We start from the raw sequence: 26,410 nt of genomic DNA, 5'->3' as shown, positions 1-26,410 counted from the left end.
CTTTCGTAGTCAACAGAATAGGCGTAAGCATCTAACATAGCTTTTTCCAATTAACCTATCAGGTCTGTAGACATTATCATTAGCTTGTCACCAAAACCTATGGTAGTTTACCGTACTGAACATAAGACGCGCTACAAGACAACCCCCAGGAATACATGCAGAGAAGTGCAAATATGTACAACGTTACAGCTTGCAAAACTATTTGCAACCCACCAGTGTAGGACTAATAAGTATTTTACCTGTGCCAAGCTTGGACCATAAGAGTTTGTCAGAGAAAGTGCCCAACAAATCCGTGAAATTATAGGTAACAAAATGCATGTAAAGAGTCTTTACCACAGTATACTAACAGTTCACCATAAAAAACATATTGGCTTTAATATGTACTTGACACAATAAATAAGTCAGGCCTACTGCTTCTAATGTAGCTTTTCTTTATAGACATTTCAGACCTGCAGCATCTGACAACATTTTCCCAATTAACCTGTCAGGTCTATATACTTCATCATTGTCTTGTCACCATAAGCAACTTGGTCCTACTGTATTGAGTATACTCGTTCCAGATGGCAGCCATCAGACCAACAGTCATAAAATATAAAAAAGAAAAAATATTACAACCCCTCCTAAGCGGACTTAACTAGGAATATAACAGTGCAGATCTTCTATTCCCACTGTTTGTCAGAGAGAATAACTAACATCAAAACTCTTGCATACTCCAGAATTCTTTGAGATTGCATGTAATAAAATACCTGTTTTCAAGCCTTTAAAAAACCCTTTAAAGGCCTTTAGCTTTAACATGTGCATCTCATGATAACTAATTGAGGCCTACTGCCTTTGTTGTAGCTTTTCATAATAAGCAGATGAGCTCTATGTCATTGTACTGAGCATTTCCTAGTGAGCCAACCAGGTCTGTAGTCCTTATCATTGACCTGTTACCATGAGAAAAAAAAAACAGTCTTATTGTATGAAGCTTGAGTTTTCCGATAAGGCAACCATTGTGCATACCCTCATGAAATTAAAAAATACACCCAAAATAACAGTAGGCAAAAAAATATACAAACCCTCCTAAAACATTTCACAAGGATAACGAGTTTGAAATCTTCTACCCCCGAAATTTGCCAGTAATCACTTTACAATTCCATTTGACGAAAGTACCGGGCTACAGGCTTAATATCAATTAACGCCTGAAGGCCTATTGGCTCTTAAGCTTTTCACAAAAAATAAGTTGGACTTACTGCCTATGTCATAACCCTTCATGACAACCAGATCAGACCAATAGCATCTGTCATAACTTTTCCCAGTGAACTGGTTTATAGCCTTTGTCACTGGTTAGTCAAGATAACCAATGCATGCCTGCTGTATTGAGCATAAGCTTTCCAATAAAGCGACAGTCATAAAATTACAAATATATACAAAATTACAGCTGGCCAGGGGTGTAGCTAGCTCACTGCTTTTGCAGCGGTGGCTGCTTGAAAGAGTGAGGCGTGTGTGTGTATGTGAGGGGGGGTGATGGCGTTTTCTATGTTGCCGTCTGTGGCAGACGCATGAAAGAGCGGGCGAGTGGAGGCCGCCGCCCACAAATCTCGACCCACCATGTCACCTGGGGCAGACTGCCTCCAACGCTCCCCCTTGCGATGCCACTGCAGCTGGCATAGCAATATACGAGTTATCCTAAAGGGGCGTAACAGCGATTGTCACAATACGTATCTTCTACTCTCAGCACTTGTCAGAGGGGTTAACCAACAACATGAGATACTGTGCAACAAAATGTCTCAAGCAGTATAATAACAGTTCACTTCTAAAGGCCTATTGGCATTAACTTGTGGTTTCTACTATAAATAAGCAAGCCCTACTGACTTTGCTGTTACATATAATGGTAAACAGATCAGACCATTGGCATCTGACCAGAAAAAACAATAAGCCCTATATCCTTTATCATTGATTTGTTATCATATCTTACTCAAGCCTACTGTTTTGAATAAAGGCTATTAGCATAGAGACATACAAGTATAAATATGTACAAAAGATAACCTTAACAAGGGTTATGACAAAGAATATTGTGTACTTCAAGGATTAGTCAAAGCAGGTAACTAAAACTAAGATCCTTGCTTACTGCAGTAATTTGTGAGTTTTCATGTAACAAAATACCCATGTACAAGCATTACCATTGTTTATTAGCTATCCACCCTTACAGGCCTCTTGACTTTAATATATGTTTTTCACAATAAATAAGTTGGGCCTTCTGCTTAGTCATAACTTTTTATAATAATAACAGATAACAAAGATGACTAACAAATGGCATAATTGGCTTGGTACCATAACCATTTGAAGCCTACAGTATTGAACATAAGCTTTCCAACAAGAGATAAAATGCAATATGAAAGCTCATTTTAAGCAGACGATCAGAACTTCTGCTTGAATGCTGCAGGAAAACAACATGTAGGAGGTGCCAACGCCCTACAGTAGTGTTTCTTTAAACTCTCGTTCTGTTGATCATTTAGGATCTGGCAGCAGCTGTGCTGTCAGTGGGGACCTAAAAAGAAAGCACTTAAACATCCTTTGAAACTGTGAGGACCACTGATAAGTAACATCCAGGCTGTTTTTCAGGATGGTAACAATGCAAATAATACAGATTGAAATAAAATATATGCTAATTTTCCTCATACATGTTCATTGTACATATCCCGAAAGCCTTAGTGTATTTTACTATTCATTGGGTGAAAAAGCCAGATTCTAATTCATATTGATAATTTATATAAAGCACACACAACTAACTGAATGTTTATTGCCATTTCACATTTGACGTCTTTTCACTGAACAACAATCTTTGTTGTTTTACTGGCCTCAGAATGAGAAAAGTTTGAGTTGGTTGAAAAAAGTCTCAAGCCTAGAGAGTACTTGAAGACCTGACTTAGAGGTGCTTGACTCACGGAGCTATCGTGCCCATTGGGGAGCGTACCTGTAACCTGAACACAAGAGGGGTCAGGGTGGATGGGTAGAATGGTTAAAGTAAATACTGACTAATTTGACTCTTTCTTTCTTTTATTTGCAGTCATTGATCTCCTGGAGGCACTCAACGTGACTCGTTCAGTGAAAGGTGTAAGCAAAGTGGAGGGGCGCGAGCCTGGGGTTCCAGCCTGGAAGTTCCGCCAGCGTGTGCCGCATCTGACCCTCCCATGGGATTACTCTGTCTACCTCTTATCCGCCATGCAGGGTGCTCTGGGGTTCCACTTTGTGGCTAAGCAGGTACGGGGCACTGAGGCTGCCCTTATCTCCTTCCTGTCTCCAGCTGCATTGCAACGGGATGGACACCCCCTGCTCCAGCTTTTCTCCAATACCCGCACCAACCAGTTGCGGCTGGAGTACCGCTCGGCGCCGGGCATGCAGCCTGCCTCTATGCTTTTTCCTGGCGGTTCCCCCTTCACTGAGATGCAGTGGGCCAGGGTAGCCCTAAACCTAGAGGCCCACAAAGTGACCCTGTTTGTGGACTGTGAGGAGTCCATTGTCATGGAGAAGGATGGTGGAGAGGAAATACTGAGCCTTATCCTCCCTTTGGACCTTGAGATCACCTTCGCTAGCGCACCAGGCAACAAAAGCAGCAAGTTTGTGGTGAGTGCTTTCCCTTTCTGTATCTGTGAATGTTAAATTCTTCCACATGGAAGGTTTAAAAGGGCATAGGAACCAGACTTGGGGTTTGGATCAAAATGTAACTGTTTTAATAGAACAAGCGTTGACAAAGCCAATAAGTCTTGCATTTTGGCTGACAATGCAAACCTTTTGGCTTTGGCGATGTTGTTCAGTATTGTCAAATACCTGATGATGTCAAGCATCAGCAACAAAAAAAAACGATGACATGTACATGCCAGTGCATCATGACACATCTGTGGGTGTGTCATGACACCCAGCATTACAACGTATGCATATGCGTGCATCACCATGCATACGGACGCATACGGCATGATGCAGCTGCCATTTTTTTGCGGTTCCATGTTGATGGAAGTTACCACATGACTTTAATGTGTTCTCTAACTGTTATGTAGACCTGAACCCGCACAGAATGAAACCTATGCATTTTTCATACTGGAAGACACTGAGGATTAAGATTCTAGTTGGTATAAAACAAGAACAGCTAAACGACTGATGCTTACAGCCTATGGAGGAGGGAGGCGGTAGACAGGGAGTGGACCCCCAGCAAGGAGGAATTATTTGTGTCATTTCCCAGGAGGGCACCACAGAAGACCCTAATGTAATCCACTCGAGTATGCCCCATTTTGATGCCCCGGTTATGTCTGGTATTGTTGATTGTGTTGAACCCGACAGGCAACTTTGTAACAGCCACCAATCTAGAGGTGTGGGAATGGAGCCGGGGGGGGGGTGATCACGGAAGGGTACTCTCTGGTGCTCAAGGGTTCTAGGGTAATAAATCTGATTTCCTGGAACGTAGCTGGGCTAAAAAGGAAATTAGACATACCTGAATGGCATGAATTCATCGAGAAGTTCGATGTCTGCCTGTTCCAAGAAACTTGGTGTTTGATTCCGATTGATAAATCTGGCTACACAACCTTCTTTACCCCAGCGATAAGTAGAGGGAAAGGTAGACCAGCAGGAGGTCTTATAGTCTGGATAAGAACTGACCTAGATTGGGACATGGCCTCTAATGACACCCAGTGTAATGATTTAATGCACCTTTCTTCCAAGGGCCATATAGAGGGGATGAGGCTTGAACTATTTAATGTGTACGCTAGAGGGGCTGTGGGGGATAATACATCAGTAACCATTTTGAGCCTTGATTCTGCTCTAGCTAATTGCCCTCCCTCAGCTAGAATTATGGTGGGTGGCGATTTTAATTGAACGTTCGAACCTCTTCTTGGTGATGACCCACTAGGTACTGAGGAGGACGACTCCAGGTGGTCTATCCCCCCCTTGACGGTACCCCCCATCCGGAAATGGTCTGCTAGGGCAATCCAACTGAATGCCCTCACTAGGGAGCACAAATTAAGAGCCCTTAATGGTAGGACCCAGTCTGATATATTAGGTGCAACAACTTTTAACAGGCTATCGTCCCCGTCCAGAATTGATTATATTCTAATGAGTATTAGTATGTGGAAGGACCTTATTGATATGGAGGTGGTACCCACCCAGGATAGCGATCATAATCCGCTTTGCTGCAAGTTTAAATGGGGAAAAACCAAAGAGAAAGGGACGATTGCACCGCTGAAACTAACCAAAGAGATCATCCCCTACGAAAGCAATCGTAGATTGAAGTGGGACAAGGCTCAGTTAAACGCAGACCAACTAGAGACCATTAAATTTAACATCGTTGCCCTGTATAGGGACTTGGAGGCAATGGAACGGGTGGTCGCTGGACCTCCGTACCTTTCTTTACAACTAGACTCTGCATATAAAGGCACGATAGATCAAGTGAGTCTTTATTTCACCTCTAAAGGGAAATCCCGTAGATCTATTAGGTCGCCCCCCATATCCAGCAACCCATGGTATTCTACGGACTGCAGGAGGAAGAGGAAAAGTTTGTCAGTTGCCTTGCTCTCAAAGAACCCTACTCTGGTTAGAGCGGCCAGGCGGGAGTACTTGAGAGCAATTGCTCTGGCAAAGCGTGAATGGGAGGAGGAGCACTGGAGGGAAATAACAGACGCCGTTAGCAGGAGGGACTCGACACTTTTTTGGGATCTAATTAATAGAGCTAGATGGGGTAAATCCCAGCCATTAGCAACCCATATAACCTGTCAGCAATGGTTCAATCACTTTTCATCTCTGTATGGCGGCAGTGAAGATACATCTAGCCCCCTGGCTGCTTGTGGGGTGGGAGGGGATCCTCACGGGGAGACGGAGTGCTTATTTATGGCCTCCGAAGTAGTGGCAGCAATTAATCATCTGACGCCCAAAAAGGCAGCTGGGCCGGATGGGATTCCCGGGGACCTCTTGATTGCTGAACCTCTATCCTGGGCAAATCTAATAGCCACCATAATGAATTTGTTAGTAAAGGGACACCCCGTGCCAGATTCATGGAAGGGTGCCGAGGTGGTCACAGGGTACAAGAAGGGGGCAAGAGATGACCCTGCCAACTACCGACCGATTAGTCTGATAGACGTGGTCCAGAAAGTGGTTGGCAGGGTCATTATCGCCAGGGTGGGCGACTGGATGGAGGAGGAAGGCATTCTTTCTCATTTGCAGGCCGGATTTCGCCAGAGGGTGGGCACGATGGACCAGGTCTTCCGGCTGTTTGGGATCTATTGGAAGGCAGTTACCATCAAGAAGGGGAGCCTATATATGGCCTTCATAGATCTCAAAACAGCCTTCGACCTGGTCCCCCGTGCTAAACTTTGGGAGATTCTGGAAGGTATGGGCTTTCCTGGCCCACTCTTAAGATTAATTGTAAGACTCCACGAGGGGACATACGCTAGGATTAGATGGGGTACCCAGGGCCAACTGACAGACAGGATACCTGTGAGGAGTGGAGTCCGCCAAGGGTGTGTCATGGCTCCGACTCTCTTCTCCTTGTTTGTGAATGGAGTGGTGGACCATCTGAGAGGAGAGGAGACAGATGCCCCTACCCTGGCGGGGGAAAAGATTCAGACCCTACTCTTTGCTGATGACACCTTACTGATAGCTAAATCCCCGATAGGCCTGCACAAACTCTTGCAGCGTTTCGCCTCCTTCTGTACAGAGAGGGGCCTAACCATCAACACCACTAAAACCAAATTGATGGCCTTTTCACCCTCCAAAAATTTTAAAAACAACTTTCTGCTTAATGGGGCTCCCTTGGAGTTGGTCGAGGCATTCGACTATTTGGGGATCCGGCTAAATAGTCGAATGACCTGGAAGGATCACTTAGCGAAAATGCTATTGGGCCACAAAAGAGTGTCGGGTGTGATCTTACGAGAGCACCGGGCATCAATTAGCAAACCAGTCTCCCCGGTAATGGCCATCTACGATGGCCAGATACTCCCGTCTGCATTGTACGGCTCCGAATTATGGGGGTTCGACAATGTAAACGAGCTAACATTAGCAGAAAATAAGTTTTTTAGAGATGTGGTGGCACTCCCTGTTTCCACTCCGCTTATCCCTTTGCGACTAGACCTTGGTAGACGTGCCCTAAAGGATATAGTGAGGCTGCGACCATTGCTTTTTTGGGTTCGCCTGAGAAGGACTAAGGAGTTGGCCAAATATGCCGAAGTACTGGACGAGCTAATTTTACTCGACTCTGGGTGTAAAATTGGCTGGTTGAAAAATTTGAGGCTACTGGTCTCCCAATTGGGTTTGAGAGATATTTGGGAGTCTCAAGCGCCCCCGCCCAAAATGGTTATCAAGAAATTATATTGGGACTGGGTTCAGGCTGAAGCATTACGTGGTATATCAGGGGGTTCACTTACAGAGTCTTTTCTGGAGTGTAAGAGTGCAAGGAAACTTGAACCCTTCCTTGACTTGATAACTAAGCCTCTAGACAGGTCCCTCTTTTTAAAATTAAGGTATGGTACCCTCCCGGTACGCGAATTTACTTCAAAATGGTCCAACCAGGGCGGCCCTTCGCAATCTTGTCCTGGTTGTGCGGCCCCCAAAGAGTCTGTGGCCCATCTACTTTTTGCCTGCCCCGCGTATAAAGTGGCGCGGAAAAACTGGTTGAAACCAGTATGTAAAAGTCTGGGGATGAGGTGCCATCGCTCGGCATTACGAGTGATTACTTCAGATCTATCATCTACCCCATTGATATGCGGGGTGGCAAAGTTTTTAGGTAGTGCCTGGATCATTAGATTAAGATCTTTGGGAACGATTGCAAGGCCGCTACCCACCTTGAGTGGAGTTGTTTGAAGCTGTTAATTCAGAGTACCTGGAGTATCTTTTTATGTCTGTGGTTTTATTAATTATGTCAGTGTTGAGTCGTATTTTAAGTATGGTCAACCCTTGTTGCTGCTAGTATAACTTGATGGAATGTATTTTAAATGTATATTGTTGTCTTTTATGGTGATCAATTTACCGAATAAAGATTTATACTACTAGAACAGCTAAACGTCAGGATGATTTGGTTCGAGGCTAAAAGGACAGAGTTTATAATAAAAGAAAAAATGTATTTGATAGATTTCAACTTTTCAAAAGTTGTCATTAAATGTTTTTTTTAAATTTTCTGACCACATGCGTCTTCATCAAACCATCTTACCTGAAGCTAGTTTGGAGCAGCCGACCAGTTTTTCCACCTCCTGGTTGCTTACGTTTTTGAGAAGACTATGAAGAAGGGCAGAAAGCTAAAACTTCATCGTCATATATTCTAGAATAATCTTTCTTGGGATAACACATTCTAAATAGTTTTTTCATGATTTCACACACTTAATCTTAAAGCTCTGCCCACAAAATGTCTCCTTTACATAAGTATTGTTGTCTAGTTGACATTAAAAGTTGGCTAGTTTGCTTGGTCCTTTAATATGTGGGTGTGAGCGTCTCTAGATCTGATAGTCTCTCAGGGTTAAACTTAACACTTTGTCATCAATTACTTGATCCTATTATCTGGCTGTTCTTCTTCGTGCTATAACAAGGTAGACACTCTGCACACCTATTTGCAACCAATTTTTAACCAAATATAAACAATTTTTATGCGGTGCTGCCGCTTGGACTGACCGGCTCACGTCAGTGTGAAAAATCAAATGACCAAACAGAGACTGTTTGAAAGCGACGCACTGTGCACACGCCCCCGTGGGGTGCTCCGTAAACCACACTTAAATGTGACACCACATTTCAATATTTAAACAATAAATCAAATTTTAAACAACCATTGCTGAAATATTGTCCATGCCCCTTCGTATTGGGGTCAAAAATCAAAACAATTCAATGGAAACACTTTGTAGCTTTAATGCCAGTTTTTTCTTTGTGTTCTGTCTTCATCAAATACATTACATCATGTACTTGTTCCTCTTAACATCATTTGCTTGTCAGTCCCAATGCATTTCGGTATGGGATACCTTCATCAGGGAAATACTACAAATAAAGCCAACACAATGACAATAGTCAAAATTTAAACTGCGGGAGCCTAGATCTCCACCTCGTGTACATGCAAAACCTAGTGCCCGTTTGTCATAACGAGTCCCATTGTTATCTTTACCATGGTGTCTGTATGTGTAAGACTACTAAACCATAAAGTGACCATATATACATAAACTGCACTGACTGTAAGTCAGCCTACCTGACTATTAGCAAATGTGATTGTTAACTCGAAAAGATGAGCTTATCACCTTCCTGAAAACATAAGTAAACATCTCATGACCGTCTATAAACCACATTATTTGAATCTTGTGAAAAGCTATGTGGTTAAAATGTCGCCTACCTGTCTTGTCTGGCGAGTATCCCATGGATCTGAATTCACTATCATGAAGCTCGGTGTTGAAATAATCTCCCGTGTTCTGTGCTGTGCAAGAGGTAATATGATGTTGTTACAATCTCTCCCTTGTATTTGGAGATGCCTTCCTGCCCTTGCCCAAAAAGCGGTATTGATAGAGCGCGCGGGTCACCCGGATCACTTAGATTACCAAATTTTCCACGCACTGGGCCCTGGCGTGCATATGATGACCGTGTTTTGCAATGAACCGGGTGAAACCTCTATCACGCTACTATCAGTAATCAAGTGGGCGACTCTTACACCACTTACTATTCATGTACCTGACTTACCACAGGCACATTACTCTTGACGGATCAGGAGCTAGCAGTGGACAGGTGATAAGGGTTTTCCTAAAAAGGAGAAAATTCTATTTTACACATTTAATACCTTTAATATTACTTTAATGTATAATGACCACAGACACCTTGATGGTTTTAAGGGTTTTATATAGTATAAGTTTAGAACGAAAATGCCATTACAAGTAGGCAAATGCCAAGTAATACATCAATGAGTAGTATCAGAACCAGAATGTAACTATGGATAAGGGTGAGTATCATAGAGTAAAAGGGAACACTATAGGGCATGAATCATAATGGACATTTATCTAATACAGTTTAATCTAGGGCAAGGACGTGAGGAAGACCTAATGTGTGACCTAATAATTTTATACTATTTCCTAAACCTTATGCTTATCTTTCTAACTTCACGGCAACCATACTAAGGGAAAGGGAATAAGTGGAACAAGCTAGATAAACAGTCGGGTTTAACAATGTCCTATAGGAAGGGTAAAAGTGGACCATTTACTAATAATCAATTGCATAAAATTACATTCAAAGGAGATATAGAGAATATCACAGGCAAGATTGCTTTAATCAGAGGAGGAAAAGTTGAGGGTATAGTATAGACAGACACCTATGCCAATATTTACCTAGGTGAGAATGAGGACTAACCCTGGCCACCGGTCAGTTGGGAAAGAACGGGACAAGGACCCTCAAGGATTCAGGAAATACCAGAAGGTGAGCAGGTACAGCTCATGGACAGTCAGGACAGGATACCCCTCAGGTCTGGGTCAGGACTGGGTTCACCAAGGCACGACCAACCCCTCACAGCATCGGATGCAACGCCAGCGTTACCCCCTCTTCTGGCCGGAATCTGCCAACACCCCGATTGGGTTTTCGAATCTCCCAGCAAAGTGCTTCGCTTTAGCACTTAGGACTAATTTCCACCCCTTGGAGTTTGTGGAAAGTTTCAGGCAGAATGCTCCGCAGCATTCTGTATCAGGCACCTATAGAGTTCGTAGGGTCAGTGACAGGTCTGCTACTCGGACAAGTCGGACAATTTCTCTAAGCTAAGCTAGGCTATATATACAGTTTTAAGTCCCCAAGACCACCCATAAATGTTGCAAAATGACAAAGTCCCATCTTCTGATTGGTCAAGGGAGGTGGTTTAAGACATTTGTCACCACCTATATTTCTATTACGTATTTCACGTGACATTACCCTCCCCCTAGCATCTGGGTTCCCAGGCATACATGTGGGAAAGTACAATAGTGAAGAAAAGGTTTGCAACATTGTTGCGCATTTCAGAGTAAAAATAGCAGGTCTTCAAGGGCAAAGGTGCGCCTGGAAAGGACAGTCCCCTTTTCAATGGCCAACTGGCCAGGTTCCATTGCTGCACGTCCCAGATCTTTGATCACGTGATGAGGGATACGTCAGCTTCAAAATGGTTCCCATCCCCACTTCAAGGCCCTCATTTACGCGGTACATGAAAAGTAAGCGAAAACAAATTAATAACACAGAATAAAATGAATACACTGTACACCATGACCAACTACTCTTAATCCCTTATTTTATAATACTTATAGCATTAAGAGTTAGTGCAGAAAAGATGCATAGACAAAAGCGGCTTAAGATAGCATGAAGCATGGTTAGTGACAAGCGGCCATTTTAACACCACTGCGCATGTGCGAACTTTTCCCTCCAGATTGCGAGTGCGTCACATCACATGGGTATGACCGACGCATGCGCAGACTGGATTTCTGCAAAGCGGCCATTTTATTAATGTGCAAGCTTGATTACGATAAAAAACACATAGGCAAGCCTCCTAGGGACACCCGTGTGTTGGGGAAATACAAATAAATGACAACCAATCAGAGTTAGTACAGTTATGATTTAAGGCGAGGTTCATGAAAGAGAGCAAGTCGCGTTACGTGCGAATCCTTGCTCCATCAATCCCCTCTTTGATGATATTTACTATCATCACTACACATGAAAACAGATGCCAACTTCATTCTTCCATTTCATCCATGTTTATCTCAATGAACTTATTGTTGAGCTTTCTCTCCGCCTCTCTGTGTGTATGATTGTTCTTTATTTTCTTATATATCTGGTTTCTTAATTCTTCTAATTCTAATTCTTCAGCCTTTCGCTTTCCTCTTTTATTCACTATATATTTTCTGCATTTCTGGCATTTGCAACAGATGAATATGATCAGAACAATCAAACCTATTCCAGCTATTGGCATCAGTATTTTCCATATAAGACTTTTACCTAAGTTAGAGAACCAACTACCTACAGAGGAGAGACCATCAGTCAGTCTCTTCCAGGCACTGTCAACCTCTAATGGTTTGAGTTCTTTTTCCAAATTAGTAATGTTTCTTATATACTTCTTAATTTCGACACTTTTATCAGGAATGTAAGTGCAACAATGTTGTGCCCTCAGCATCCTGCAGACTCCGCCCTCTTTTGCCAATAAGGTATCAAGAGCAAGGCGATTCTGTAAAACCATTGATCTGATCGCAACCATTTCGGTATTGATCATCAGAAATCCAGCAGCAGTGTCAGTTGATAACCGATCCACTACTGTAGATAATTTGCAGATTCTATGAGTATTCAGAACTACCCCCATTCCAGGTATCAGTGCACTAAAAATATCACCTATAATTTCTCCTACACTTTCACGTTTTCTACGCACTAAGCCATTAGTAATCTCATTGCTTCCAGCTGCATTGTTCACATGGTATATTTTCGGAAAGACAATGCCAAAGTAGCAGCTTCCATACCAGTGATCCGGCAATTTGAAATAAGCCTTGTTTCCACATATATAATAAATTCCTGGAAACACAGGTTCTGACCCATTTTTGAAACCCCAACCTCCAATTACCTTGTAATTATGTTCACACTCGCTGGAACCAATGAATACATTGTTATAATAACTAGTCTTTTCTCTATGAAGACAGAGCTTTTCTTTCCGTTCAAAATCCAGCAACAGAGCAGGAGTAACTTCGCTTTGTGAGGTGTTATCCATGTTTTCTGCCCATCTAGGGGTTCTGTTCTTTTCGTCATTTGCCTTTTTCTGAAACTTTTCCCTTCTCTTCTCTGCCATCTTCAAGAACATTTTCTCTTGTGCATGTAAGGAACACGTCAAGTTGTCTCTACGAGCTTCATTCAGATCTATGTCACCTATTGTCAGGAAGTATTCTCCCATGTAGCGAGTCACTCCACCAAGGGTATGTACAAGGTTCAGATTCCCTCTAATAGGAAGTTCTGAAAAGATAACGTCAGTGTTTAAGTAATAATACTGTAAAGTGCTTCTATAGAATAAACTAGCTAAAATACTACAGGAAATTCCATAGGTCAGGGGTAAATGGTGGTATGTCACGCCTTCAGCTACTGAAGTAGGTAGCATCATGCAGACATAGCAATCTTCTATTTCCATAGCTTCTACATAGTGCACTAAAAGATTAGCGAAAACATTTAAGTGTGTCCTGTTCTTCATTTGGTGATAATGTAGTTCTCCCTCATCTGATGCTTCTAAATCGGGCCGTGTATGTCTCAGACTCATTGCATTGTCACGTCTTTCTACTCTTCGTGGTGTTTCTTCAGTATGTACAACTTCTGCGTCTTGTGTCGTCAAGTCTGTAGGATATATGTTAGGGTCTTTGCTTATCATAAAAGGTATAAACACTGTTAATCCTATCCATATCATTACTAGCACCACTACACTACAGATGCATATTTTACAGCAGGTTCTGCAACAGCTAAATCTGGACCTTCCAGTGACATTTGAATCAGACATTTTATCTTACAGGTGGCTTTCTCAACCCCTCTTCGTTTTCTTCTCAGCAGAGGTTTTACTTCGCTTCACCTCAAGGAGGGTCTTCGTCAGAACTCCGATCAGCAATGGACCCTTCGTCGCTTTTGCCACAAGCTTCGGGCTCATCAATTTCTTCCAACACCAAATAGGTCCACTCAGGGCTCCGATACAGTCTGTTCTGTTTCTTTACTCTGCCGCCCTTTCGGATGGACTTTCCTCGGGCTTCTTTTCCTTCTCTTTCAGCCCTTTTTCGGTCCTTTAGTTTTTCTTCGACTGTTTTTATTCTTATTCTTAGTCTTTTTACATATCGGGGTTCATCCTTCTTTTCGATCCTATTTGTAGTCGAGGAAACTTGCTCTTCCTCGTGAACTCTTTTGCTTTTTCTTCTTTGTCGCACTATTGCTTCAGCAGTGTCTTTTTTCCTTCCTGTCTGACTAGTTCCAGGTCTTTCATCTATTTCTTCTGCCTGGTCCTTAAGCTGACCTAGTTCAGGTTTAGACTGTATTTGATCTTCGTTTGTTAGTGATTCACTGGACTCTTCTTCCTGAACACGTTCATCTATTACTAACTGGCCTTGTTCATGCTCTTCGATCTCTTGATTTTCTTCCGCATGAACTTCTGCTTTGACTACTATCTGTCCCTTTCCAGTCTCCTCTGTCTCAGAAGGAGTGTCGATGACTTGATCTGTCCCTACCTGGCCTATTCCCTGATCAGATTTTATGATGGCTTTGATGATCTGACCTTCTCCTTCTTGTTCTGACTCACCTGCACTGTCCCACTCACTACCTAGGTAAGAGTATTTTCTGGTTCTTATTGGATCAAGAACCTGGTCATCAGCAGGAAACCATTCAACTTCTTGACTTGTGCCTGGTAGTTCGATGTCAGCGGGATCCGGACCCTCTTCTGGAGTCTCCTCAGCTGGACTACCTTCGGCTTCAGTCGCGTTTTCTCCAGTCACCTTCTTCGTGTGACTTGCATGGATCCACTTTGGTACACCAGCACACTTCACAGCAGTTGTGGTGACAAGGATCACTTGTCGAGGCCTGCCCCACTTCGGTCCAAGGCAACTCATCCGGGTGTGTTTCTTTAACACCACCCAATCACCTGGTCTCAGATTGTGTGCTGGAGTTGTAGGCCATTCGACAGCAGTCTCTCCAATCTGGTGAGAGATAGAACGCACTTGGTCACCCAACTGCCTGCAGTACTCTAGCACCATATCATCAGAAATACTTAGCAGTTTGTGTCCAGGTACCCATGCCTGTCGCATCATTCTTCCCATCAGCACTTCATGGGGGCTCAGGCCTGTCTTTCTGTTTGGAATACTTCTCAAGCTCATCAGCACCATGGGTAAAGCTTCTATCCAATTCATTTTTGTGGAGTCACACAGTTTTGCCAGCCTGGACTTGAGAGTGCCGTTTATCTGCTCGACTATTCCAGAAGCCTCTGGATGATAGGCACAGTGCAGCCTTTGCTCCATTTTGAATGCTTTGCAGAGTTCTTTTAGGACTTCGTTTGAAAAATGTCCACCTTGGTCTGTTTCAATTGTCTCAGGAATTCCAAAGCGGGGGATCAGTTCCCTAAGTAACAATTTAGCTACCGTCAGGGCATCATTCTTCTTTGCTGGGTAAGCCTCCACCCACCGGGAAAACAAGCAAACTATGACCAGGACATATCTATATCCTTTGCACAGGGGCATTGTTATGAAGTCTGCCTGCATCCTAATGAAGGGACCTTCTGCTCTCCCAATGGTACTTTGTTCCACTACTGTCTTCTTTCCTGCATTGAACTGTTGACACACTAAACACCTCTGACAAAGTTTGTCTGCTGTGCTCCTGAATTTTGGACTGTAGAACACCTTTTCAAACATTCGGCACATGGCATCCCTCCCAATATGTGTTGGTTCATGTATTATCCGTGCCATTGCGGTAACCAGTCGTTCAGGTAGTACAGGCATACCAGTCGCGTGGACCACAACACCATCCTCTTTCCTTGGTCGACAATCATCCTGCCTCCACCTGTTCCTTTCTTCCCTGTCTGTTGTCTGTTGTAGTTCTCTCAATTCATCCCATGTTCCCAATCTTTCAAACAACATCAGTTGGCAGCTGCTTTCACCTCCCCATAATTTAATTAGGAGGGACATTTTGTGTCGGGCGCAGTACTGGGCAATTTGGTCAGCATATCTGTTTCCGGCTGTCACCTCGTCATTTCCAGATCGGTGAGCCGCACACTTGACCACAGCCAATTCTTTGGGCAATTGGATGGCTTCTAGTAAGTTTTGTACTGGTTTTCCATTTCGGATAGGAGAACCTGAGGAAGTCATGAATTCTCTTTGCAACCAGAGCTGGCCGAAGTCATGAACAACCCCATAACAGTACTGACTGTCAGTATAAACAGTTACTCTTTTGTTTTTCCCTATTTTACAAGCTCTTGTTAGAGCAATGAGCTCCGCTACTTGAGCAGATTTAACTTCGCAAAGATAGGAAGCTTCCAGGGTCTTTTCCAAAGTGACTACAGCATAGGCAGCACTCAAACCTCCATTCTCATGTCTCAAGCATGAACCATCCACAAACATTTTGAGGTCTTCGTCAACCAAGGCCACTTCTCTGATATCAGGACGGGGTTTTGTGCTAAATTCAGTCAAGTCTATGCAGCTATGGTCAATTTCATCTCCTGCCTCTACATCAATGGGAAGGGGCAATAGAGTGGCAGGGTTTAGAATATTACATCGGGAGATTATTACATTTTCTGCACCAATGAGAATCCTCTCATACTTAGTCAGCCGACTAGGGGTGAGATACTGTGTCTTGGTTCGGGTGAGCAAGATCACAACTGAATGTGGAACAAATACAGTGACAGGATGTCCCATCACAATGTTCTCACTCTGCTCTAGGCTTGTACAGGTAGCAGCTACTGCTTTCAGGCACCCAGGTAATCCAGCAGCCACTGGATCTAGGGCGGCCGAAAAGTAGGCCACAGGACGTCTAATCAGACCATGTTCCTGGGTTAGGACCGAGAGCGCACAATTGTCTCTCGTGTCACAGAACAATTCAAAGTTCTTGGAATAGTCAGGCATTCCTAAGGCTGGAGCTGTGCACAGACAATTCCGCAATGTTACCCAAGCAGTCATGCATTCATCATTCCAACAAACTGGGTCTTCCGCTCCTTTCTTTGTCATGTTAATCAAGGGTTTAGCTATAGCCGCGAAACCCACGATCCATTGTCTGCAGTACCCAACAACTCCTAGGAACATTCTTACTTCTTTCTGGGTTACTGGTAGTGACATTTCTCGAATTATTTTAATTCTTTCTGTAGTGACTTTCCGGATCCCTTTCTCTATCTGGTGCCCCAGATATTTTACTGAGGTTTTGCAGAACTGTAGTTTGTCTGGTGAGACCTTATGTCCTCCTTTTCCTAGGTGATTCAGCAAGGCAATGGTATCAGTGACACAGTCGTCTTGACTTCTAGATGCTACCAGCAGGTCATCTATGTACTGTACCAGGACAGACTCTTTAGGCAGTACTAAGGATTCAAGACATTTCTTTAGAATCTGGTTGAAAATCGATGGACTTTCGGTGTACCCCTGGGGGACACGATTCCAGACATAGACCTGGCTGTTGAATTCAAAACTGAAAAGGAATTTGCTTTCTGGATGCAATGGGATGGAAAAGAACGCATGGCACAAGTCTATGACAGTGAACCATTCCGCCTCCCAAGGAATTTGATACAGTATTACTGCGGGGTTTGGCACTATGGGACAGCAAGGTACTACAATTTGGTTTACCTTGCGCAGGTCCTGCACTACCCTATATTTTCCGCTAGGCTTCTTAATTCCAAGTATGGGTGAATTACAGGGACTGCTCATCACTTCCTGAATGATGTTTGCTTTGAGCAATCTGTTTAATTCCTTTGCGACTCCTTCTTTCACTTCTGCACTCATTTTATACTGTTTGGTATTTGGGTATACAGCATTTGCTTTTATAGTTATTTTAACTGGGTCTACATTTGCCATTAAGCCTACATCTTTTCCAGTAAAATCCCAAACTTCAGGTATTACGCTCGATTGGAGTTCTTCAGGTAGACTTTCAATGGACATGGGCTTAATTTCTGTGTCGGGCCTCAGTAACATCAATTTATATAGGCCATCTTCATCTGGGGTCTGAATTTCAACACCATTTGGTGAGCAAAAGATGGTGCAACGCATTTTGCACAGCAAATCTCGTCCTAATAGGTTTACAGGACTGGAATCACAGACCACAAATCTGTGCATTTCCTTGAAATTTCCTATGGAAATTTCCATAGGTTCTGTTACCGGAGTACTGATTATTTGATTAGAAACTCCCACTACTTGGATAGCTTCTCCCGAGAGGGGTAGGTTAGGAACGCCCGCTGTTCTCACAGTGGAACGGGTAGCACCAGTGTCCAACAGAAAGGTGACATCTGTCCCTTCAACCTTTCCTTCAATGTATGGTCCAGTCTGTTCTACCGGTAAGGAGGCGCCAAGCACGCACTCCTTGTCCTCCCCTCTCAGGCCCCGTCAGTATTGATCATCACAGAGAAAAGTATCATTTAACAGGTACTGTGGAATGGGTGCATTTCTTTCATTCTCTCCTTCCCACAATTCGACCCTTTCATTCTGTTGACCCTGATTCCTATAATTCTGTCTAGGAGCGCGTGGCACCGGGGGTTGATTTACCTGCTGTTGGGTCTTTCGGATCCCCTCTTTCTGCACCTGTGGATTTAAACCATTTACGGTGGCATTATCAGCCTGCGAATGCGGACACTTATCTCTCCAATGCCCCATCTGACCACATCCGTGACAGGGGAATTTTCCCATAGCCTCTTCTCTACTCATTTTTACCCGGGGCCTGCCTCCACCCCCAGCATTCGGATTTGGTGCATTATTAGTATTAGTCATTTTACTTAACTGTTTTTCTTGTTGTTCAGCTAATTTTACCTGAGCCCACATTACCTTCTCCTTTAGGGCTTTCTTTTTGTTCTCGATCTCATCTTCGCAGTATTTGGCATATTTGAGAACATCATCAATGGGTTTCCCTTGCCAACTGATTTTGTTGTCTCTAATCCACTGGGATATTTCAGGTCTCAATCCTAACACGAATTGATAACTGAAATGGGTCATATCCTTCATGTCCACATTATCGATTCCACTGTAAGTTTTGAACACCTGTAGTAACCTTTCATAAAAGGAGTGGACTGATTCATCACGCTCTTGGGTAGTTCTATCTATACGGGTCCAATCAGTTTCTTTCGCAGGCACCTTTTTCTTTAGGTATTGTATGACTTGGTCATACCTTCTCATTACTTCAGGTGAGGGAGCTCCAGTTACAGAGTCTCTCTCGTACTCTTCATTGGGCCAATCGATTTCAATTTTGCAGTCGGTCCACAAATCTACAGGCACCACAATGTCGAAAAAACCATCCAGGTCTTTCAGAAGACATTTCTGAACTTTTATGAAGCGTTCGACCTGTCGCTACCAATCGACTGGTTTCTCCCGTAATTTTGGAAAGTCATTGGTAAATGATACTATATCTTGTCTGGACCAAGGGACATGGACATATTTTCCCCCTGGGACTTCTCTCATGGGACATAATTTTTCTGGTTTGTCAGCTTCTTTTAGGATGTACTCAGCAGTCCGTGGTCTCTCCTTGCTATCCTCCTTTTTCTTTGCCCACCTGGCTTTCCACTTGTCTAGATCTCCCCATTTCTGTGCTAAGTTTATCAGTTCTTTAATCTGCGTCTTCTTCCCTGCGGTATTCAGGTTTTCTAGATCTTTGTCTGAAAATTCTACCCTGTAGGATTTCTGTAGTACCTTGGATCTGCTGATATCTATTCCCATACATACTGCCGTGTCCATTAATTTGTCATAGTATATTTTTGCGTTCCGAGTAAGGTGTTTGCACATGAACAACAACTCATCTTCCTCCCGGACATTCAATCGTTCTAAACCCACATTCCCTGCGCTCAGTTCCTCTAGCTCTATTCTTAGCTTATAAATATCTAGTGGTTTCGGATGAGGGGTTCCCTTTTCTAATTCTCGGGTCCATCTTTCTATTTCCTCGGGAGTTACCACTGTCGCACTCTGAGTTCCTGATGAAGACTCTATTAGTACGTCTTTGTTCCCAGTCTGAGTTCCCATTCGAGACATACTAGGTCCCTGTTCCCTATTAGGCAGATCCATCAAGGAAGCCATGGACTCACATTCACTTGCTTGGTCATCAATAATGAGTGGTTCCCTTCTGGGCGGGGGCATCATCGGGGTTATGACTGGAGTTTTGGGAGTATTCATTCTGTCCCCATATAGAGGAAAAACTGGACCAATGGTTACTGGAATCGTCAGGGCTTCAGGATTTGGATTAATCTGAGCTATGGCATGTATGAGATCATTCCGCTGTCCTCTCAGGGCCTCCCTTTCCTGCTCGTGTAATACTCGATTCATGGGGGGATCCTGTATCATTTGGGGTACTAGAGAAGGATATATATTCGGAGCAGATGGAGTGGATAAAACGGGTCTTTCCTCGCCAAAGGGGTTGTAATTCGGGACCACGGGGTCGGGTCTACCAAATCCCTCTCCTCCCGCTCTTCTCTGTTCTATCCCTGTGGAATCGGCTTCACTAGTACTTTTTCTTCCTGAAGGTCTCAATGGAGTACTTAAGCTTTGAGATCTGGTGTCTTCATTATACGGCGGAGGACCTTTCATGAATAAGTCCTCTAAAAATTCATCTTCCGATTCACCCAGGGGCATCATGTGTCGTGTTTTCTCAGTACATTTTTTCCCTCCCATCATTTCATTAGCTCCGAACATGGGGAATAACCCTTCTACCATCATATTTTGTCTCCACTGTTTCAATTTCTGCTCCTTTGTTTCCTTTACCATTTTTGGATACCATCGGGTCACTCCCTTGTCCATCCAGGGTCTGTCTCGCTCTAGAGCCTCAATTTCCCATTCCTCTAAAGCTTCATACTGAGTTAATCTAGGTCTGGGATGTAATTCATTCATTCGGGTCCTCAGGTTAAATAGGACTCTCCCGTTAAAAGTACCATCAATGGGAAAAGCTAAAACTCCATCCTCCGCAGTGTACTTTACCCAGTTCTCTAACCATACACAGGTATGATACCCTTTCTCTAACATCATGAAAGAGGCTGGAGTATTTGGCGGAGGAATGATCACGCCCTCCCTAGTTCGTACGGGTTTGTCAGTTTTGAAGAAATTCTTTATTTTGCTGGCAAATGACATTTTTCTCTTTCCTCCGTACATGTTGTGAGGTCTGCCTTTGCTCATCAACTCTTTATGACACCCTAGATTTCTGGGATCAGGCAGAAAATCAGGGTACCACATACACCGCTCGTAACAATCTATAAGCTCGGTGCGGAATATTTTTACTTCGTTTGTGCTTCCAATGCTAGCGCGACTCCAATTTCTCATCAACCAATCAGTGCAGAGGTTGCAAAGGTTCTCGACCAATGGGTGTGCGGCCTTTTCGCGAGACGCGTTCTCACGCTCAGGCACTCACCCCTCCCTTACAATTTCGGCTTCACTACACACCCGCTGGTTTAACCAATACCAGCGCGGCACGGAGTGACGTCAGAGCAGCCCTTTGGCTGTCTCCCTCCTTTACAAGGTAACGGAAACTTTGTATTTTCTCTAAGGTGCTATTGTTAATTTTAGTCAACAACGTGTAACATTCGCCATTGTGTAGGAGTGTTCTAAAGAGATAGAAAGTTCTTCTTTTACTGCAAGTAAACCACTTCTGTCTACTTTTCATACACTTCGGATAGACTTCTCTTGCCTACCCTCACGCAAGCATTAGAAAACCTGCTATTACCCAGTCTCATCCACTTCTTCCCGGGATATATACTAAGCCTGGGGTTCGTCAGCGTTTCCCTTTGCTATCATACAAGCTCCGATGACTCTATTACTCCCTTAGTGTGACCCTTACTAGGTGATATCAGACCAAGGTTTCTATCAGCAGTCTCGTTACTTTCATTCATACAGTTTTCCGAAAAAGACCTAATTAGCGCTTCCAGTTCCACTTGAACCATGCACTAACCTTTCCTCCCTACAAATGACCTCAGAACGCGATGGATTCTACTCACCATCCGTTATACAATTCCCGGGGATTTCAGACGACACTCAACAGTCACACACAATTGGTTAATAAAACATATAATATTTAGCAGCAATACATATATAAAATTATCTCAAAACAATTAAAATATTTTTAAAAACAGTTGCGCAATAAAATATTAAGTAACATAATCAATATTAAAATTTTAGCAGCACATTTATTTTTCACGGTTTATTTTCTAACTATCTTATCTACCTATCTTACTAGTCCTAACCATTCCTCTGCTTACCAGAAATTACTGATAGAGCGCGCGGGTCACCCGGGTCACTTAGATTACCAAATTTTCCACGCACTGGGCCCTGGCGTGCATATGATGACCGTGTTTTGCAATGAACCGGGTGAAACCTCTATCACGCTACTATCAGTAATCAAGTGGGCGACTCTTACACCACTTACTATTCATGTACCTGACTTACCACAGGCACATTACTCTTGACGGATCAGGAGCTAGCAGTGGACAGGTGATAAGGGTTTTCCTAAAAAGGAGAAAATTCTATTTTACACATTTAATACCTTTAATATTACTTTAATGTATAATGACCACAGACACCTTGATGGTTTTAAGGGTTTTATATAGTATAAGTTTAGAACGAAAATGCCATTACAAGTAGGCAAATGCCAAGTAATACATCAATGAGTAGTATCAGAACCAGAATGTAACTATGGATAAGGGTGAGTATCATAGAGTAAAAGGGAACACTATAGGGCATGAATCATAATGGACATTTATCTAATACAGTTTAATCTAGGGCAAGGACGTGAGGAAGACCTAATGTGTGACCTAATAATTTTATACTATTTCCTAAACCTTATGCTTATCTTTCTAACTTCACGGCAACCATACTAAGGGAAAGGGAATAAGTGGAACAAGCTAGATAAACAGTCGGGTTTAACAATGTCCTATAGGAAGGGTAAAAGTGGACCATTTACTAATAATCAATTGCATAAAATTACATTCAAAGGAGATATAGAGAATATCACAGGCAAGATTGCTTTAATCAGAGGAGGAAAAGTTGAGGGTATAGTATAGACAGACACCTATGCCAATATTTACCTAGGTGAGAATGAGGACTAACCCTGGCCACGGGTCAGTTGGGAAAGAACGGGACAAGGACCCTCAAGGATTCAGGAAATACCAGAAGGTGAGCAGGTACAGCTCATGGACAGTCAGGACAGGATACCCCTCAGGTCTGGGTCAGGACTGGGTTCACCAAGGCACGACCAACCCCTCACAGCATCGGATGCAACTCCAGCGTTACCCCCTCTTCTGGCCGGAATCTGCCAACACCCCGATTGGGTTTTCGAATCTCCCAGCAAAGTGCTTCGCTTTAGCACTTAGGACTAATTTCCACCCCTTGGAGTTTGTGGAAAGTTTCAGGCAGAATGCTCCGCAGCATTCTGTATCAGGCACCTATAGAGTTCGTAGGGTCAGTGACAGGTCTGCTACTCGGACAAGTCGGACAATTTCTCTAAGCTAAGCTAGGCTATATATACAGTTTTAAGTCCCCAAGACCACCCATAAATGTTGCAAAATGACAAAGTCCCATCTTCTGATTGGTCAAGGGAGGTGGTTTAAGACATTTGTCACCACCTATATTTCTATTACGTATTTCACGTGACATTACCCTCCCCCTAGCATCTGGGTTCCCAGGCATACATGTGGGAAAGTACAATAGTGAAGAAAAGGTTTGCAACATTGTTGCGCATTTCAGAGTAAAAATAGAAGGTCTTCAAGGGCAAAGGTGCGCCTGGAAAGGACAGTCCCCTTTTCAATGGCCAACTGGCCAGGTTCCATTGCTGCACGTCCCAGATCTTTGATCACGTGATGAGGGATACGTCAGCTTCAAAATGGTTCCCATCCCCACTTCAAGGCCCTCATTTACGCGGTACATGAAAAGTAAGCGAAAACAAATTAATAACACAGAATAAAATGAATACACTGTACACCATGACCAACTACTCTTAATCCCTTATTTTATAATACTTATAGCATTAAGAGTTAGTGCAGAAAAGATGCATAGACAAAAGCGGCTTAAGATAGCATGAAGCATGGTTAGTGACAAGCGGCCATTTTAACACCACTGCGCATGTGCGAACTTTTCCCTCCAGATTGCGAGTGCGTCACATCACATGGGTATGACCGACGCATGCGCAGACTGGATTTCTGCAAAGCGGCCATTTTATTAATGTGCAAGCTTGATTACGATGAAAAACACATAGGCAAGCCTCCTAGGGACACCCGTGTGTTGGGGAAATACAAATAAATGACAACCAATCAGAGTTAGTACAGTTATGATTTAAGGCGAGGTTCATGAAAGAGAGCAAGTCGCGTTACGTGCGAATCCTTGCTCCATCAGTATCGCCTACCTCTGAAGCCTCGACGGGTCCCTTGCAGCTGGGTGGCCCTCGGGGGTGCTCCAAATAGATTCTCCGTGAGTTTGTACTCTATGGGGAATTGCATAACGTTACTAACCACTCGCTCATATGTCTCCCCTCTCGTGCCCCTGAAATACCGCTTACCTAACGCGGTCTGGTTTCGCCCTTCTCTCGTCGTCTTGCGCAAGCTATGGAGGGAGTATGAAGTCTTAAAAACTACCGCCCTCTAACTATTAGATATCGAGAACGGACTCACTAAGTGAAAACGGGCGCCATCTTAGAATGGTGTTAGAAGCGATAAACACTGTGAGTTGTCATCTGTGGTGATGTTGTACCAAATGTGAAAAACAAGAAAAAATGTAATGATATGATATGTAATGTGATGCAAAAATAATAGTAAATCTGAACAATGTGATAGATAACATAAGTCACATATGAATCCTTGTTATGACAAAGTGGCATTGCATGCTGTATGAAGTTAGTTACATGATGACAATTATAATGAATATACATTACAGGAAACACATAAATTCAATTTTATCATTGAGCCCACAAGGTTCAAGCGTGTTCAAACTACGGATCCAATGTGTTTCTCTCTGGAACAATAGGCGATTAGTGTCAGCATGTGACTGAACGTCTATACTCTCTAACACTGTAAATCGCATTTGAGGTATGGTATGTTGTCTGTCTTTCCAGTGCATGGCTAGATTAGACTTCAAGTTGCTGGTTCTAATCATGCTTTTATGTTCCGTAATGCAGACTTTTAATTTTCTGGTGGTTTTCCCCACATATACCACATTCCCCACATATAATCGCCTATTGTCCCAGAGAGAAACACATTGGATCCGTAGTTTGAACACGCTTGAACCTTGTGGGCTCAATGATAAAATTGAATTTATGTGTTTCCTGTAATGTATATTCATTATAATTGTCATCATGTAACTAACTTCATACAGCATGCAATGCCACTTTGTCATAACAAGGATTCATATGTGACTTATGTTATCTATCACATTGTTCAGATTTACTATTATTTTTGCATCACATTACATATCATATCATTACATTTTTTCTTGTTTTTCACATTTGGTACAACATCACCACAGATGACAACTCACAGTGTTTATCGCTTCTAACACCATTCTAAGATGGCGCCCGTTTTCACTTAGTGAGTCCGTTCTCGATATCTAATAGTTAGGCGGCGGTAGTTTTTAAGACTTCATACTCCCTCCATAGCTTGCGCAAGATGACGAGAGAAGGGCGAAACCAGACCGCGTTAGGTAAGCGGTATTTCAGGGGCACGAGAGGGGAGACATATGAGCGAGTGGTTAGTAACGTTATGCAATTCCCCATAGAGTACAAACTCACGGAGAATCTATTTGGAGCACCCCCGAGGGCCACCCAGCTGCAAGGGACCCGTCGAGGCTTCAGAGGTAGGCGATACCGCTTTTTGGGCAAGGGCAGGAAGGCATCTCCAAATACAAGGGAGAGATTGTAACAACATCATATTACCTCTTGCACAGCACAGAACACGGGAGATTATTTCAACACCGAGCTTCATGATAGTGAATTCAGATACATGGGATACTCGCCAGACAAGACAGGTAGGCGACATTTTAACCACATAGCTTTTCACAAGATTCAAATAATGTGGTTTATAGACGGTCATGAGATGTTTACTTATTTTTTCAGGAAGGTGATAAGCTCATCTTTTCGAGTTAACAATCACATTTGCTAATAGTCAGGTAGGCTGACTTACAGTCAGTGCAGTTTATGTATATATGGTCACTTTATGGTTTAGTAGTCTTACACATACAGACACCATGGTAAAGATAACAATGGGACTCGTTATGACAAACGGGCACTAGGTTTTGCATGTACACGAGGTGGAGATCTAGGCTCCCGCAGTTTAAATTTTGACTATTGTCATTGTGTTGGCTTTATTTGTAGTATTCCCCTGATGAAGGTATCCCATACCGAAATGCATTGGGACTGACAAGCAAATGATGTTAAGAGGAACAAGTACATGATGTAATGTATTTGATGAAGACAGAACACAAAGAAAAAACTGGCATTAAAGCTACAAAGTGTTTCCATTGAATTGTTTTGATTTTTGACCCCAATACGAAGGGGCATGGACAATATTTCAGCAATGGTTGTTTAAAATTTGATTTATTGTTTAAATATTGAAATGTGGTGTCACATTTAAGTGTGGTTTACGGAGCACCCCACGGGGGCGTGTGCACAGTGCGTCGCTTTCAAACAGTCTCTGTTTGGTCATTTGTTCTTCTTCGTGACCAGGTTTAAAGGAAGCTAGCAAAGGGTCATATACTTTGCCTTAAACTGTGGCACAGAAAATCACTTTTATGTACCGAAATCAACATAACAGGAGTAACTGGATTGGCAACAATGAAAA

The 26,410-nt window shown here is 43.1% G+C and overlaps 1 protein-coding gene across 1 annotated transcript in view; it reads left to right on the top strand.

Moving 5' to 3' along the window:
- KCP (kielin cysteine rich BMP regulator) overlaps positions 1 to 26,410 on the top strand; it is a 694,272-nt gene that overhangs the window by 115,299 nt on the left and 552,563 nt on the right. Inside the window, exon 2 of the mRNA XM_086918865.1 lies at positions 3,050 to 3,606. Coding sequence (XP_086774991.1) covers positions 3,050 to 3,606 — 557 coding nt within the window. The remainder of the gene's footprint in view (positions 1 to 3,049; positions 3,607 to 26,410) is intronic.

This window comes from Lissotriton vulgaris, chromosome 1_1 (assembly GCF_964263255.1).
Source record: "Lissotriton vulgaris chromosome 1_1, aLisVul1.2, whole genome shotgun sequence".
In the NCBI taxonomy this organism is placed as follows: domain Eukaryota; kingdom Metazoa; phylum Chordata; class Amphibia; order Caudata; family Salamandridae; genus Lissotriton; species Lissotriton vulgaris.
The sequence above is the reverse complement of the archived record's forward strand: the minus strand, read 5'-3'. Positions and strand labels throughout refer to the sequence as shown.